The 18,332-nt window shown below is 39.5% G+C and overlaps 1 protein-coding gene and 1 long non-coding RNA gene across 5 annotated transcripts; one reads left to right on the top strand and one right to left on the bottom strand.

Moving 5' to 3' along the window:
• Positions 1-3,678: 3,678 nt before the first annotated feature.
• On the bottom strand, positions 3,679-14,846 carry LOC119005816 (sialoadhesin-like). 4 transcript variants are annotated; one of them, XM_037073804.1, is made up of 12 exons: positions 14,617-14,843; positions 12,822-12,891; positions 12,288-12,650; positions 9,115-9,405; positions 6,547-6,798; positions 5,997-6,248; positions 5,139-5,390; positions 4,783-5,037; positions 4,586-4,679; positions 4,243-4,335; positions 4,033-4,105; positions 3,883-3,950 (listed from the first exon to the last, which is right to left on the bottom strand). In XM_037073804.1, exons 2-12 carry the CDS (start codon positions 12,868-12,870, stop codon positions 3,915-3,917), a joined length of 2,010 nt encoding a protein of 669 aa, XP_036929699.1. In that variant the 5' UTR covers positions 12,871-12,891; positions 14,617-14,843; the 3' UTR covers positions 3,883-3,914. The 4 variants fall into 4 exon arrangements, with proteins under 4 accessions (XP_036929697.1, XP_036929699.1, XP_036929698.1 ...); XM_037073803.1 differs by lacking the exon at positions 14,617-14,843 and adding an exon at positions 14,243-14,373; XM_037073802.1 differs by lacking the exon at positions 14,617-14,843 and having other exon boundaries at positions 3,679-3,950; positions 12,822-14,392.
• On the top strand, positions 14,290-15,446 carry LOC119005848. The gene is made up of 3 exons (XR_005070594.1): positions 14,290-14,421; positions 14,953-15,096; positions 15,200-15,446. It is a non-coding gene; the product is annotated as an uncharacterized LOC119005848 (long non-coding RNA).
• The last annotated feature ends 2,886 nt before the right edge of the window (positions 15,447-18,332 follow it).

Below are 18,332 nucleotides of genomic sequence, written 5' to 3'. Positions count from 1 at the left end.
CTGGCTTATCATCAGTGCTTAGAGACTGTTGCCCTCAGAGGGTTTGTCCCTCAGTGTGTTGCCAGCTTTCATGCATGCCTTATGTCAGCATCTCACTTCCCGAAAAATTGTTAACATTTACCTGAATGTTACCTAAAAAACGCACATAGGTTGTTTTCACTTTTGCTGAGTACGTCACATTTTCACCCCTGTTGATTAGTTTGTTGCTTGCTTTGCCAGCAGGATTACACAAAAAAAACCTACTGAATGGATCTCCACGAAACTTGGATGGAAGATGTGCCTCGGCACAGAGCAGACCCCATTACCTTTTGGTGTGGATTCGTTAAAGGAAGGATCCAGGTTTTATTTAAATGTATCTCAGGGCCTCATGTATGGATCCTAGGCTGGTCTCTATGAGTGATCACAAAAGGGGACAGTTGGGCCTTGGTGGAGTTATGCACTTAACTGAATGTCATTGTTATTAATTCTATTTTTATGTAAAGTAAATGTCTCATAACAAACTTTAACAACTCTAAAACAAACTAACAAACAACTAAAACACAAGTAATACATTCAACAGCTATATTCAACAATGTATGAAAGGGTTAATGTTCTCTTTTTACTGAGCGTCACATGACTCTTCATATGCCTGAACGGCAAAGCTGCAAAATGTATAAAAAGATTTCCCAGATGTGTATTTCCTCAGAAAGGAGATGTGGTTGACTGGGGATTTTCCCTCTACAAAGCACATTTGATCGTACTATCTTAGAGCTCAACTTTAACCTCCTTAAAGAGATTTAGTTTAGAATAAAAAATATCGGCCCTGACATCAAGAGATGGTGTCTCACAGCCCTTTGCTGACTCATGTTTTACACCTATCTTGTGTTTTTTCCCACCTTTAGTGAGAAAAACTATAGCTTCTGTGCATTAGTGGAACAAAGTGTTCTGTGAGTAAAGAAATGAAATGGAGAGCGGAGGACAAACAATGAGAGTCACTGCATATTGCACAAAAAACATCTCTGTGGCTCCTTTTGTATCTGAATAAAGATCAGCTCATGCTTGACCTCGACGTTTTGCTGTAACTGTTGGCAACACTTGCAACTTCAAAGTTTGATGCAAGATTATACATGTGACACTGCACAAATCTCAGAAACACTATAAGTAACGGCGTATCTATTCAGCCATTGAATAGATTCAGAGTTGAGGAAATTATTAGTGAGCATGCAAGATATATGTTTGCCATTGCTTCTGTGCTTTATTTACGGTTGTGATGCTGCTGAAGTCAAAATTCTGCTGATTGACTTGATGATGATGATGATGATATATCAGTGTTTCTTTTAGTTTTCAGTCATTGAAGAGGACTGTGAAGGAGAGGGAGAAAGATTGTCTCAAATAGTCTCCCCAAATATAAACTACCTCTGGGGCGCCGCATAGGTCTGTCGGTAGCGCGCGCGGCCCATGTGTCGAGGCTCTGCAGCGGACCCGCTATTATTATTATTATTATTATTATTATTATTATTATTATTATTATTATTAAGAATATCTTAAAGTTTTTTAAGGCAAAACAGTAATATTCATCATGTGTGCATTATATTTGACTGCACAGGGGATCCACAGCCTCCATCTCTGTCTGTGAAGGCTTAAAGTGAAACTCTCGCCAAAAAGCAAAAGCTTTTTTTGTGAATGTATATGAGTCAAACTTTCCTATAAAAGCATAATTACGACGAAAGAGGCACTTTGTAGATTTACCTTATTTTCGTTTTCGGGAAAGCTAATTTTCAATGGAGTGCTAGGGCACTTACATTGTACACTAGCATCAAAATTGCTATTTTTAAAGGCTTGAGGAGTGATCCACCATCTCCTTCCTATTAAGTCAAACTTGGGGATCAACGCTTTTTGTCTGCCATGACAGCGACATTCCAAAGATACAGCTGCTAAAGTGAGTTATTAAAAAACCTTCTTTTTAGTCAACTCTGTGTACACAAACAATGTTCTCAATGCTTGTGTTCTTGTGTAGAGACCCTGTTGATGCTGCGAGCAAAGTTTCATGTTGTGTCGAGCCTTCTTACTGATTTTGATGCTAGCGCGTGAGTACCCGAAAACGAAAATACGGTATATCTTGCCTCTTTTGTCGTAATTATGCTTTTACACAAAGGTTTCACTCATATACATTCACAAATAAAGCCTAAGTTGCTTTCTGGCGAGAGTTTCACTTTAAGAGACAGTAACTGCCTCCTGTTCCGTGACGCACACCTGCCCATCCATTGCCCCTCAAGTCACCTGGAGTCGCTCTGAAACAGTCATGCTCCAACCATAGAAGCTGAACGAGCGGAGGTGCGGAATATGGTCAATCCTGACCTTTGACCCTCAATCTGCTGAGTTCACACAACCTTTAAACTGCACAGTGCAGCACAGAGGAAGGGAGCCGGTGAAGAGCTCCACCATGTTCTGAATATCACCTTTCAGCCTGCAGCTACATTAACAAGTTTCACATCTTAATTTTTATTGCCTGCTCCGTTTGTTCACATACATATCTACACAATCAGCCAGCTGAGAAACACAGAACATTTCACTGCACGTTGTGACATCACCCGTCACCAACGTCACTTACGATCAGTTATTTCCAACTTCAGATCTTGTGTGTCGCTGGAGGTCAGAGCAGATTTCCTCTCAGAGATGTTTCACTGTTTAAGGCTTCTTTAAAGGTGTGTAGCCCACATGTTTTGTTATGTCTGATCAACACCGAAAACTATTTGAATGCACCTTCATTTGTGTGTTTACTGCTTTTGATTACGAACTTTTTACATTCAGTGTCTGTGGTGCACTTGGCTCCAGCTACTGATACAACTGTCCTGCATTAAACTTCCTTAAAGGTATGTCAAGTCTTTGTCTAAACCGTTTAGGGGAAAAAAAGGAGGTGGATTCAACTGAATGAACTGAATTATGTTGTTACTCAGGTGGGGTATTTCACTGATATAAATGTGATTGACAATATCCATAAGTCAAGTTATGTGTGTCTGTTTAAAGGAAATATTCAAGATTTATTTACATAACACTCATTGGCTGGCAGAGAAGCTGTGCACCAATGTGGGATGACATATGCTTGGTAATTGAGGTGTACTGTATCTCTGAAAGTGGATTTATCTTTGCAGTTTATAATCAGGTCAGGGGTTTGTTTGACTAGGTCGGTGTTTGGTGTGTTTGACTCCAGTACTCTAATCAGCTAAGATGGTAACCAGCTTCCTCTCTGACTTCCTGATAATTCACCATCAACACACTGTTAAGCCACACAGTGGTTTTTCCCAGCGTAACCCGGCCATAGACTATTTTGCCCTCATCGTTTCAGTTGATTAATGGATGAATAAACTGGATGAGCATGCAACATTCACAGTGCACGTCTCTGAAACTCACGAGGTCAATATAGATGGAATGAAAATGAATCTATCTGTAAAATGCTGGTACATTATGATATTACTCTGTGAGGCGAGTGCATATCTTCGATGCATCTGTGTTGTGGTGGTATGATTGGAGAGGCACAGTGCACAAAAACACCACATTGGTATTCAGCACAAAATAGGCACCGCAGCTGGCCTCCTAACTGACTGCTCTGAAAAAGCGGAAGTTCACACTTTTGCACCATATGTTGCTAGTGACAGGCTGATGCTCTGCAAAAATGAAGAGCTGTTAAACACGTTTGAAAGTCCAAATAATTTATTATTCAATGGGAATATTGCATAACACACACTGATCAGACAACATCAGGAAAAGAGACGAGAGCAACAACCTCTGCAAACTCAAGTGCATTGATTAATTTGTGCAAATTACAGGAGACAGAAAAATAACACTTTTGTGATATATAGGGAAAATAGCATATCAACACTTTTTTAAAACTTTCTTTGCCCACACCAGCTGTTTCTCCAGTGAACTCAGCGATGTTACACATTGGCGTAGATTGCGTCATCCCAGTCATTCTACACAGAAAGAAAACAAGATTCACTTAATTTGTTCCTTCATGCAAGGACATTATAAATGACTCAAGAAAACTGAACATACCTCTATGTTACCATATACAGGATCATCGGGATGCATGTCAGGGTAATGTACATCCTCATACCTCGTCTCTCCTCTACGGAAAGAATGCAGAAAGCAAACTTTTCAAATTTACCAACTAGACACACACAAGCATACTGCAGTATTGTCTTATTTGTGACACTTTACAGCTTGAGTAAACTTTAGTTTAAACTGTGGGGAATAACCAAAAACCTTTTTGTCGCAGCATACTCAGGGAGCTCCACATTTTTGTGTGCCATCTTGGTGCTCATGTGAGATGTTGGTGCTTGTCCAGACCGCCCCCTACTGGCAGAAAAATGTTAAGCAATTTTAGGCCCAATAGAGTTAGAACTTTCTAAACCACTGAAACCCAACTGCAATGATGAACACAGGCTGTCATGCCCTTTAGAAATTTATGAGCCGACTACCTGCCCTGGCAGTTGTTAAAATGATGTGCAATTTTTATTATTATTAGAAATGTTTCTATTCTATATTAACAAATACATCTACATGTGTGCTTAAAATGTACACTTGTCAATTCCAGGAAACAACTTACCATTTTATAACAACTCCCACTGCGATCAAAAGCATCAGTATGGTCACACCTATCCCTGCTCCGACCGCGATGATGATGTAACTCTGCATCTTACCTGCCCACACAGAAAAAAATGTCACAGTCTTTCTCAATATACAATCTGTGCTATATCTTCAGGCATGTGTCATGCATTCTTAGAATTGTAAAGATTTTCTTACTATTGACAGATAAAGAGAGGCTGGCACTGCCCTGTGTGTTGTTAGCCAGGCAGAGGACGGACGCATAAGATCCCAGGTCTGCCTGCAGAGTCCCGATGGTAAGAGAGCTGTGGGTCTCTACCTTGGTGCTCGGCAGGACTTTGTCAGAAAGCACAAAATAGACTCTGCTGGGAGGCTTGGAGTCCACAGTGCACACACACTTCACTGTGTCTGTCTCAGAGGAGCAGGAAGACATGGTCTTCACCTCAGGAGCATCTGTAAGGACAATAAAGGTAGTGATGAGTCACCAATGCTTTTCCTTTATTAATCAAATAAGTATTTGCCCTATCATGACATTTCTTTCATTGTATACTTACACAACACATTAAGTCGCACGGCGCTTGATTTGCCTTGTCCTATTGTATTAGTAGTGGTACAGTACAGGGCTCCTGTGTGCTGTCTGGAGATATTTGGCAGCATGAAGACGTTCCCCTGATGCAGCATAGCTCCACTTTCATTCCGCCACTCATAGCTGCTGGCAGGAGGATTGGCATCACTTGAGCATGTCAGGTGCACAGCTTCTCCTTCCTTTACATCAGACTTGTACTCAACCTTCACATGGGGAGCGTCTACATGGAAACATACAATTCATAATAGTCTTTACAGAGATACCGTAGATGGGTGTCAATCAAACATTCAGGATGATGGGGACGTGTCCCTACTACCTTTTTAAATGGTAAAGTAAATGGGAATGGCTTTGAAAGTATGATTTGTTAAAAATGTTATTAAAAATCCCTCGCACCAAGTAATGTTGATTAACACATGAAAACAACAGCTGACTCACATTCACTGGTGCTTTCAACAGCAAATGTGATTTGTGCCTTTTCTTAACCACCCCAGTCATAAAAAAAACAAAACAAAACCTTCCTTTTACCCACAGGTAACATAACCAGTAAAATGTTTGCATTGTCACTTTTGCACTTTTATGTAAACAAAACCTGCCTCTTCAGAAATTAAAAAACAAAACACAATGCAGTAAAAGAAATGAATGTGGCAATAATCTGCCTGTTGAGGGACACCTAGAGTACTATGTCGCCGGTGGTGAAGATGTATGCTTGACATGCAGGCCAGAATCTGTAAGGACAATCAACCGAGTGATGAATTACCCATGCTTTTCTTTAAATATTCAAATAAGTCTTTGCCTTATCATGTTATTTCTTTCATTATTTACTTACAAGACACATTGAGCTGCACAGGGCTTGATTTGCCTTGTCCTATTGTATTAGTAGCGGTACAGTACAGGGCTCCTGTGTGCTGTCTGGAGACATTTGGCAGCATGAAGACGTTCCCCTGATGCAGCATAGCTCCAATTTCATTCCGCCACTCATAGCTGCTGGCAGGAGGATTGGCATCACTTGAGCATGTCAGGTGCACAGCTTCTCCTTCCTTTACATCAGACTTGTACTCAACCTTCACATGAGGAGCGTCTACATGGAAACATTGAATTCATGATAGTATTTACAGAGATATCGTAGGTAGGTGTCATATACACACTGGGGATCATGGGGACATGTCTCTTCTACCTTTTAAAATGGTCAATTTTGTCCCTATTACTTTTTGAAACCCTGATTTGTTAAAAATGTTGTGAAAAATCGCACCAAGAAATGTTGATTGACACATGAAAACAGCGGACTGACATGCTCTGGTGCTTTCTACAGTAAATGTGATATTGGTATTGTTCAATTGACATGGTAGTGATGCCCTTGATGGTATTTATTTACTTACAAGACACACTGAGCTGCACAGGGCTTGATTTGCCTTGTCCTATTGTATTAGTAGCGGTACAGTACAGGGCTCCTGTATGCTGTCTGGAGACATTTGGCAGCATGAAGACGTTCCCCTGATGCAGCATAGCTCCAATTTCATTCTGCCACTCATAGCTGCTGGCAGGAGGATTGGCATCACTTGAGCATGTCAGGTGCACAGCTTCTCCTTCCTTTACATCAGACTTGTACTCAACCTTCACATGAGGAGCGTCTACATGGAAACATTGAATTCATGATAGTATTTACAGAGATATCGTAGGTAGGTGTCATTTACACACTGGGGATCATGGGGACATGTCTCTTCTAACTTTTAAAATGGTCAATTTTGTCCCTATTACTTTTTGAAACCCTGATTTGTTAAAAATGTTGTGAAAAATCGCACCAAGAAATGTTGATTGACACATGAAAACAGCGGACTGACATGCTCTGGTGCTTTCTACAGTAAATGTGATATTGGTATTGTTCAATTGACATGGTAGTGATGCCCTTGATGGTATTTGTTCCCATTTTGCACTACTTACAAAGTAATGTCAATGCTAAGCTGATGTCAGGTCACATAAAGAAACAGGATAAGAGTCTACAGCCAAGCAAGCAGCCATGCCCGTATCTCTGTGAGGCTTTACTTAGGCACAGCAGTGCCATGAACCATTAAATGCTGCCGCTAGCACTGCAACATATGCTCTCAATGGCTATTCCCACATGCTAATATTTAGCAGGTATGTTTACCACGTTTATCATGTTAGTTTAATGTGTTACCATGCTAGCATTTGCTAATGAGCAACAATGACAAATAACAACCAAGGTTAGTGGGAATGTTGTTACTCTCGCAGGTATTTGGTCATAAATCCAAGTCAAGCTGATAGCATATGACTGAAGAGTAGAGGTGTCACAATATTGATTCAAAATTAAAAAAAACTTTGCGTGCATTAGAAGAAAAAAACAACAACCCTCCTAATATGACATAGCTTATCCGCTGTGCTTTAAGACAGTCAACTGACTGGTACCAAGGGTAACTCGGACAGTGTTGGAGGTCTTGAAATTATTTCCTTTTTCAGCTATCTTTTATTGATTTGTTTGGGAAGAGGGGTATCTCAGAACTGATTTAAGAAACCAAACTTTGTAAGAACTGCTTTTCAAGCTTTTACTGTTAATTATTGAATCTCCAAAGGCTGGGGTTTTAATTTTGGTGAATGCTATTCGAACTTCTCTAACCCTAACCTGCTAAAGTCAAACTGTTGTTGTAAAATACCTCTATCTGTCATGACTCTTGTTTCTGTTTGTTCTTGTATCTGGTTTTTGGTTTTGATTCATGTCCTTTTTTTCTATGTCTTGTTGTGTTCTGTGTTTTGGTTTTTCCTTGTCTCATGTCTCATGTTCTGATTTTTCCATGCCCTCATGTGTCCTTTAAGTTCTCCTGTGTTCTCCCCTCTGGCTCCCTCTGTCTGTTGTCTTGTTCCCTCCTGGTCTGTTCCTCTGTGCTCCTCCCCCTCGTTATCTCTCCTGGCTTCCTTCCTCCTGTCTCCTCATCTGTTCCTCGTCATGTCATTAGTGTCTGTGTATTTAGTCTCTGTGTTCCCCTCACTCCTTGTCCGGTCATTGTATTCTGTCTTATGTTCTCTGTCTGCTCCTTGCTCCTGATTCTTGCTCATGATCCTTGCTCATGATCCTGTTTGGTAGGTTTTGGATTTATTTTGTATTTTGTTCTGTCTGATTTTGTACTTTGACATTGATTTGAACTTTGTATTTTTTTGCTTTGCTACTTTGACTTGTTCTTAGTTGCTACTTTGTTTTTCCATCCCCATTCTTCCGCTTTTGATTTTTGTATTCAGCTTTAATTAAAGCTCGCCATTTGTTTATCCCCATCTTTGCCTCCCGTGTCTACTGCGTTTGGGTCCACCTTTTCCATTTTTCCCCAACCTGACACTATCTCTTTATAGAATAATTTGACATTGGAAATAACAGTGTCAGGTCATGAAACCAGTGATCAATTGATCTTCATGAATCCATATGCAATTGTCCAACAATGGCAGAGCTATCAGTGCTGAAAAAAATGTTAAATCTAAAATCAAAGTGAATAATGGATTTGGTGGATCATGACAAAACCAAATGACTTTATGGTGCACATGGAAATTATACAGAAGCAGGCAAAATTTATGTCCAGCAGTCTACCTAAACCAATATAAACAACAGTAAGGAACAGCACAACGCTCTTTTTCCACTGCACATGAATATGTGATGACTGTAAATCCTCTGACTGTGACTAAACCTCCTAAGAAGCATCAAAAGCCACTTTATTTGAATGAGGAGCCTATGTGTTGGTAAAGCTTGAGTAAAAAATCACCAAATCTATCAGATACATATATACATATACTGCTTCTTGAGCTCAGTGTGGTTTTGAAATTATTCATTCGCTTTATTGCGATTTTTGGTTCCAATTTTCACATTTATTAAAATGCTTTTTGTTATCTTTTATTTGCTTTGATCCATTTTGAAAAATGTGTATATAATGTGTAAAATATGTACTCACAGTTTACTTTGAGGACCTTGGATGTTTTGTGGTGCCGCCCTCCGTGGTATGTTACGGTGCATTCTAATCGCTTGTTATGATCCACTATGGTGGGGTGAAAGGTCAGAGTTGATGTAGCTCTCCACTGGCCGTCTTCAAGCTGCTGTGGTTGGACATGTGCCTGTCCAGAGAGACTCCAGGTGAAGACAGGAGGAGAGGAGGGGCACGAGTGAGACACAGAGCAGGACGCAGACACATTTTGACCCTCCGTTACCCCCTCTTTCACAGAGAAACTGATGGGAGGTAGTTCATCTGTAACAACAAGAAACATCATGTTAGGCAACAGCAAAACCCAGGAGGCAATTGCAAGAAAGGGGGAGAACTTGTTATAACTCTACATTCTGGTTTCAGTCATTTCAACATTAAAGATGATGGAAGCACTTCAGCTGACAAAAAATCGAAAAAGGAACGCACACTGTGATGGCACCATGGCGTATAAAATTGAGGGGATATAATCAAATATCCTCAGTCAATTCGGGAGTAACCTCGAGCCGAAACAACAAATACTACTAAGAAGATATAAATCAAATATTAGATACACCCTATAAAAATGTATGTCCACGAAGAAATGCTCAATATGTTGCCACTTGGAAGCAAATGTTGTACTTTTACATATTTATCTGATACATTTCGTTGCTAGTTACTTTGTAGATTGCATGTCTCATCTGAGCCAAATTGATCATTTGGATCATGATCAAATTAGAAAAAAGAAATGGAATAGACAATTGAATTAGAAAGAGAATTAGGAAACTGCTGAATATCGGGTCAGATAATCAGATGGCTAATTGGTCACCACATAGTGGCACGTGCACATGCACACAATATCTTTACTTTTATTTAAGTTTAGTAAGTATAGTATTTTGGGTACTTTTTACAACACTGGGTAAAGGCGTGGACAGAAGGATACTGTTCCTGTTTTATTTGGGTTGGGCTGCTGCTGCTGTCTGTCAAGTGCTCTCGTGATGCTGAGTGGTTATATTTGACTACATCTATCTTTTCACTTGCACTCTTTAAGTTCTCGTTGAAAATTCATGTCAGAATGGTTCCTTCATTTTGATATTTGGACACCTTAACTCACTTTCCCTCACAATTGCTATTTCCCCTAATTAAGAGACTCTGCATTATCGTGACAAAGAAGGCTCACCTTAACACTGACTTTGTTTGTTCACACTGACCCATGTAGCATGTCATTTGATACAGCACACCGGTGTTGCGGAACCAAAAGAGGCGTGATGGTACACATCATACTGTTGACATCTGTGTTAGTTTTTTTTAATGTGTTTCCCCTGGTTTCCACCTGTTGATCTAAACATGTATCCACCGGCTATTTCTAATCATAAGGACACTGCTGTTAGTGTTGTAGTTGAGATCCTGACCCACCATGCGTTGCGGAAAGTAACAAAGTTGTGTTTTTTGCTCTAAATTACATAATTGCATACTCGCTGTCAGTAATTAAGGGACCCTGTCTGACTCTCACTCGTGAAGAGGGATGCTGTTTTCTTGGGTAAAGTTCACTGAAGTTTGGTCGGCTGGGCTGACTGTCACAGTGACTGATTTTCTACAAAAGTTGCTAGAGACAGTAACACAATAGTGAAAGTCACAAAGACATGATGAGTTCAAGTTTTTTGCTCTAAATGACTAAGTAACAGTGTGGTCGTCCGTGTTGACAGTCCCATCCCATCAGAGAACAACATGTGATCTGCTATAGAGCCTATATTTAAGACGGAGGACGAATAGGCTAGTGCTATAGATCTGAATTTTTTCTTTAACAGTGTTGTAAACAAATTAATTTGGTGTCATGGCCAAGAAAGTTGGTTGTGCTTAGTTGCCTTGTGTTCATGTTGCCTCATGGTTTCCTTTGTCTCTTGAGTCGTGCGTCTGGGTTCAAGTCGTGCTTCAGTCGTAACATTTGGGTTATTGGAACTGCAAAAGCTTCACCTTTTACTGCTGTGCCCAGTTTGTTAATTGCATGTATTTCAGGGCAAAGGCTGCTTTTTTCCCTAATGTGCCCAAACACAGTACCAAAGACAAATAAGAGGAAACTGGAATACTGGATTTATGCAGGCAGCTGAATGGAATAAAACCATCAACAAAAAACATGAATCCAGGCAGAACATGAGTCAAAATGGGAAGCAACAGCCTGTTTGCTAATAGACTAATATAGTTTAACATATTCAGGTAGATGCTGTTAACGGAGGCAGACGGACATCATGTTTGAAGTTATCCACACAGACGTCATACAGGTGCAGATCCACCAGTATCTTAATCACACGCAAAGTCGACGTTAGTTCGCCACTCTGTTTGCTCTGTAATCCGCCTATCTGTCACATATCACACCCCTGTACTCCGCTGCTGGTTTTTCCATTCACACAGATGCCATCCTGCCTCTGCTGCAGCAGTGTTACTACCTCAGAGGGCGGATCAGAGGTGGATCAATACTGTGCCCCCTTTCCACCTCTGGAACTTTCACACAGACGGCGAGGTGGAGTATCTGCTCATGATTGCCGTCTTGAAAAGGCAGTGTGAATGGGACTATAGTTGCATTACAAATTTTTAAGGTTTTCTGTCTGATTTCAAGTTTTGTGATGGATTAAAAAGTTTTTTTTAAAAAAAACTGCTGAATAGGGTACAACATATGGGATTTTTGGGTGACATGTGACATGTGTTTATCCAGAGAAATGAAACTGTTATGATCGAAGCTATTTTCAGAGTCAGTAAAGCCATTCAAATAAGGAACTGGAAACTGTTGTTGAGACCAGGGGACCTCTGGTAGCTCTGTTTGTACTCATTTGTATGGTCAGAGGAGCTCATTAAGGGTTATGATTAAAAATGTACCGGTAACTTTAAAAGATAAATCAAGTGAAACAAAAACATAGAGGTAACAATGCTATACAGTTTAGCCGAGGGTGTTTGTGCAATTATAATAACATTTCATGAAATTTCTGAAGCTGCAAAAATCAACCAAATTAGTTATTTTTCTGACTCCATATTCACTGATCGCTGATCAGCACAAATTATCCGTGTAAGGACCGACTTATAAACACATTTCTGAAATATTAAAAGAAATTCAGTGGAAATAACGACAGAACTGTACTGTTAATGGTGTTTGTTGACATTCATTGAGATAAACTTACTGATCATTGCGATGGAGACCTTCTTCTCTTTGTAAGAATATTTATCATGGCCTTTTATTTCTATCCTGAAAAAGAAAGGCCCGCGGTCACTTTCCTGAAGAGGATCGATCTTCAGTGAACAGGTCTTATGTCTGAGGTCTCCAACCAGCTGCGTTCGACTCCGATACTGCTGCATTGTTTTGGATTGCTCTGGGTGATAAATTAGTTCATTTGTATCGCTGAGCCACATCCCGGTTAACTCAGTGACTGTCCATCCTGGATCTGGGTAGTTAAATGAGCAGGGGATCACCACACAGGATCCAGGAAGACCTTTAACTGAGGATGGCACCTTAACTGTCCAAGATGAGGCTTCAGTCTGAGGAACTGGAATAAAATTATGAGGAAAATGTAAAAATTAAATAGTGCAAAGCACAAAATAAATTACAACTTAACCTAGAAATTAAATTCTTGGCCCGGACAAACAAACATAACAATGCAAATAAATAAATAAATAAAAATATTCTTGTGATGCAGCATATCAGGAATGTTACATACCTGTGAGGCAAAGGCCCCCCAAAAACAGGGTCCATTTTACAGAGTCCATCTCTTCCTCTCTTGGTCAGACCTACAAGCAAAGTGATGAATATTTCCTGTTTTGTGCTGCTGTACTGTCGTTTCCTCCTCGTGTGAAATGACTTGTCAAGTTTCCATTCCATGTTTTAAACCAAGTCAAACCTTGGTCTCATCATACTTCTTTTGGGGAATTCTACCATATTAATCATCATTAATTTCTTCTTATTTTTATTATCTTTTTTTCACTTTTCATTCTAAGTATGTTTTGGACTCTTAACTATTCTCACCTGAGTTGTATATTTTCAAGTTTTACTGTCATGAGCCATCACAATCAGCTCTCATAGACATTATAATTTCTTTAATTTTATATCCAATTCTGTCTGTGCTCTGCATCCCTGGCCTTTAAAACAATGTGTGCTATCCTGCTGCACTCACTTCCGTTTTCAGATATTCAAGAATTTGATTTATTTTAGTAACTACGACTTCTCCAATTGTATTTTTGTCTTAGCATTTGGCATGCTAAACACAGAGACCATAACCACTGAGCAAGAAAAAAAAAAAAAGGAAAAAAAATTCACATATTTGTTGATTCGGATGGTCCGACTACCGGGAGTTTACATTAGTAACATTTCGAAAGCTTATTTATGAGATTCAACAAGTCATCTTCTATACAGATGTGACAATTCATGGACGAACCTACACAATCTCAGAATACATTTGTTTTTGAAAGCACAAAGAATCCAATAAACAAAATGGAAACAATTTTAATAATCTTAGTTGCTCAGGTAATGTTCATGTATTCATAACATAATTCAAATGTTCAACAATGCATCAGACAAATGATCCGAACGAAGACTGTTATTATTGTTATTTTTGTCGATGTTGATCGTTTGTAAGCTTTCATGTTGAAGGGGCACATTTTGTATTTTGGAATATGTCAAATTCAAAAAGGTAACATTAAGATCATGAATAAGGTAACGTTCCAAACTCAGAAATATATTTGTTGGACCTATATATTTGATATATTTCCATATAGAAATAAACAAGCTGTGCTCAGGGTGTAATTAGGTCACAAAAACGCTGCTTCTTGGGAGGGGGTCGATACACAGGAGGGTCCCACAAAAATAAGCCAGATATATATGAATGACATTGTAATGTTCTGTGGGGACAGTTTTTCAATTGGGACGAAACTCTGATAAAAAGTTCTTCCCAAAAACTCATTCTCTCATTCTCTCACCACCATTTGATCCCCAGGTCTTTGGAGCATTACTGCCTCATTAACTTGTAAGTACATTAAATGTTGCAAATGGGCTGTTTCTTAGTACGAGCGCACTTTGAGCTGAATAAAAGTCTCACCTTTACCGATGATTCTAAATTATTTATTAGAGAATAAAATACTCAACTTTATTATATGCACAGGCTCTGAGGGAACGTGTTCGCTCCCTCACCTTCGAGCACAGCAAAACAGGAACCAGCCGTGACCAAAACTCAGACCGGACCACAGACGATCGAAACACGAGAACCGCGATGCAACCTCGGCTGAAAATAAATCAAGAGGCCACAACAGAGTGAGATGTGAGAGGTGAGAATGTATTTGTCTTGAAAGTTTTCTCTCATGTCAGTTACAAACTGTGTATACAATGTAATACAACGACAGACGGAAGGATCAAGGAAAAAATTACTTTCTGTAACTGCAGTACTGACCGAAAGCCACGATATAAACCCGCTGAAAAGTCCACAGAACAAGTAAGAACCAGCAAAGTGACATTTACTGTACCTTAAACTGTGTCTATCACCAGCGCAGAGGCGAGAAGACAGGATATCCTTTTGCTACCTGGTGCCTGCAGCTAGTGAAGTCATGTGATGTGATGACTGATACCTGACTTCTCTCTGGGGTGTTAAGATCTGAACAGTGTTTTTAGCTGGTTTGCATGCAATACAAAGAAAGAGGAAACATGTTTATGTTCCCTTCCATTTCTCAAAAGGGACTGATCGCATCTTAAAGTGTTAATGAGTCCTCCCTTCCTGTTTATGTGTTCACAACTTAAGTGAAGTGGTCAGAGGGTAAACCGTGTCAGGGGAAGCCCTCGATGAACTATCTGCCATGTTGCAGTGGCTTCACAGAGACGGTTCAGACATCACTTGGAGGATCACCTTGCTGAGTTCTGCTGTAGACTGAATTGCCCACCATGAACTCAGTCATTCATGGACCCTGATCTCCGACGAAAGCAGGGTTCAGCATCGCTCCCCTCTTCGGGTAAGAAATGTCAGTGTCTTGGGCAGCTAGGTTGACATAATGGATGCTGCAGCTGCGGTTGATCTTTTTCACAGAGAAACTTCTCCTTCCTTTAACTTTCCAGTGGTCCTCTGCGCACCGTGTCATGAAGTCCTCCAGCTGGACTGTGTCCTCCCTCTGGCGCCCCCAGGACAGCTTCCTTGGGGTAGAAGTGACGAAGCCGGTGGATGCCGAGTTGCCCATGACAGGAAATGTGCTTCAAATCTGTGAATCAAAAAATGGAAAAAATGAACCTATTAAATAAAATGCAATTACATTTCTAATTACACATACACTTTAGATTTAACACAGATGGCTTCTTACCTGGTCAGTAAAACAGCAGACGGGGACACAGCTCCTGGTTAACCCACAGGAGTTCCAGCAGTGAATGAGAAGTGCTCAGGCTCCTCCATTTTTAAAGACAGTCCCGCAGATTCGCTGAGGGCTGGACCTCGTCCGCCATCAAAGGAACCAGTAATTGTGTCTCCCGGGATGAGATCAGTCATAGCAAGAAACAATACAAGTTTATCTCTGCTGATTAATGGATCCAACTGTCTGTTTGTTTGTATTCATCAGTCTGTTAATCAATCACTGGGAGGTCCTTCAATTACTAAAACACAAAGAATCAACACATTTCATCATGTTAGAGGTTCTAACTGAAGGTATTTACTGTGAGTTCAATACAGCGGTGAGGTTTCATCACTCTACTCTTCAAATACCAGAGTTAAATACAGTCTGATGAGGGTGTATGACACTACAGTCATTCTGCTGAAGGTGTTTGAAACTGTCCTTCAGACAGTGTGTACTCCTCCTCCAAGTGGTGTTAAGTTAAAAAACTGATTACTGAAAATCAAGACTTTTCTGTCATAGGTCATGACCTTGTCAAAAATGTATGCATGTCTATTGTCTATTAGTCTCAGCTTAACTAAACTCAGTTTTATTCACATAGCATTTTACACACAACTATTAACGCAAGTTCTTCAATTGATAGACAACTGCCTCAAGATGTTTATTGTCCAAAGAGCTTCATGGCACATAGAGAATAAAAAAATAAATAAAAAGACTGGAAAAGGAAGCAAACACAAAAGAAACAAAGGAAATTAAAGTAAGTCCTTTTTTTTATTCTTCAAAAAGGAAAATTAGACGGTACAGCAAAATGTTGTGTCTTCCACAAGAACAGAGAAAAAAAGAGGTAAAAGAAAAAAAACACAACAATACCAACAGAAGAAAAGGAAAAGGGGAAAAAAAACCCAAGTAAAAACACAACAACATAGAAAAAAATAAACAGATAAAATAAATATCGGATTAAAAGGGGTTAGGGTGAGATTAAATGAAATAAATTCTTCTCCCACATTTTAATTTCAAGAGATCTGGTTCTAAATAGAAGTTTTGACCGTAGAATTAGAGATAGTGTGCTCCAAATTAAACATTTATGACTAATTGTCTCAAACCAAACAAGTGATGTTGAATTAGCTCCAAAACGATGCCAAACCAAACAGAATTCATTATCTGTATAAGTATTTCAGTTTTTTTGTTTTTGTTTTAACCCTCAGCGTTCACTGTCATCTTATAAGTCACATTTGACCTTTTGTGGTTACATTTCTCTTCTGTGCTTCTGCAGTTCTGCTTTCTGCAAAATCAAGGCTGAAGTATAGCGCTCGATCAATAACCGAGATCTACGCATGCTGTTGTTCAAAACTGACATAATATTGAACCTATTAGCATCTTGCTGATTTTGTGTTTTAATCTCAATATACATAGATGAAATGACTCATCTTGTTACTTTGACACATTTCCAAATTAAGGTGTGAGGTCACTGGAGACTCAAAGGCAATTTCTTCTGGGGAAATCTGCGATGTGGCCCGGTTAAAACTTGAAATTTACTTTTGATAGTTGCAGTTTGCATCACTGTTACTAAGTTGATGCTGACAAGTGGGTGTCGTGAAGATTCAATCATGGTTTCCCCTCACATTTATAGATGCACAAACAGCAGCACAGATATTTTTCTGTGTTTCATTTCCACCTCAGTATATATTTCAAGTTGACCTCTCACTGGCTTAATTGCAGAATTGCTCATTTTTAAAATTTCTATTTTACACACAAAATCAGCTTGTTTCATATCTTGTCTCACTTCCTGCCTTCAGTGACTTCGGCAACTCTTAAACAGTGTTAAAGTGCCACCTTCTGGTCGACAAGACTGGATGAGCACAAAGAGGGGCAGCACTTACAAAAAACACCCATGCCAGTAAGATGTTAACAAAAACAGGTTTCTCTGACGTGTCTGACGTAGGAAAAAGCAATTGACGAGCATCTCAGCCTGTTGAATATTTATGAAACTCAAGAGTAGCCCTAAAAGTACACGCTATGAAGAACTCTTCTTTGTAGGATAAAGGCAATACCTGTCAAGCAATGGTGAAGAAAATCACCACAGACTGAGCACATGTCGACATTTAGTAGAGAAAGAAAAACTGTATTCATTAATGACACATCTGTTTGGGCGTAAAACTTCTAGGTTGGGTGCTCAAGTTGTGTCACACATTCACACATGACAGCAGAGCGTGTCACCACTGGCTGTAAATAACTGCACAGAAAGCAAAAAACACAACTGTCACACACACCCTTAAGTATCACATGCATGGTTAACCAAGCTTTTTTTTTTTTTTTTTTTTTCTTTTACCAGGAATACAAGTCAGTCACTATTCTATAAAATGTAGTTTTCAGGAAAGCAAGCTTCTTAGAGCTTTGTTCAAAGATGTTACATGTTGTTATTTTAATGTAGCTATAATCTAATTTCTTCAAAGCTTTTACTGTATGCCGGGGCCGTTTCTGTATTTTTGAGATGCTGTCTCAGGGCCCCTATTTTGTCAAACTACGATGGATAGATTTCTAACCCTTTCAGGTGATCCACAAAGATGCAACAATCTATTACATTTTAGGAGGAAAACAGGCTAGAGGCGTGAAAACCTCTAATATCTTAAGTTGAACCACCCTAGCAAGTTGAACTGATAGAAAATGATAATACAAGGTAAACAACGGGGGTACTCTATATGTCAATAAGTCTCCCCCTCCACCCCACATCATGAAAAGGAACATCACCTTTATCCTGTGAATGTTTTTCTTCATCTAGTTTCTTCTTTTTTCCCTTTTCTGAACCAGATGAATATGTTCGTTTTTGAACTTTGAACCTCGGCGGATGTGCTATGAAAAAAAGTACCAGG

This window comes from Acanthopagrus latus, chromosome 17 (assembly GCF_904848185.1).
Source record: "Acanthopagrus latus isolate v.2019 chromosome 17, fAcaLat1.1, whole genome shotgun sequence".
NCBI lineage: Eukaryota > Metazoa > Chordata > Actinopteri > Spariformes > Sparidae > Acanthopagrus > Acanthopagrus latus.
The sequence above is the reverse complement of the archived record's forward strand: the minus strand, read 5'-3'. Positions and strand labels throughout refer to the sequence as shown.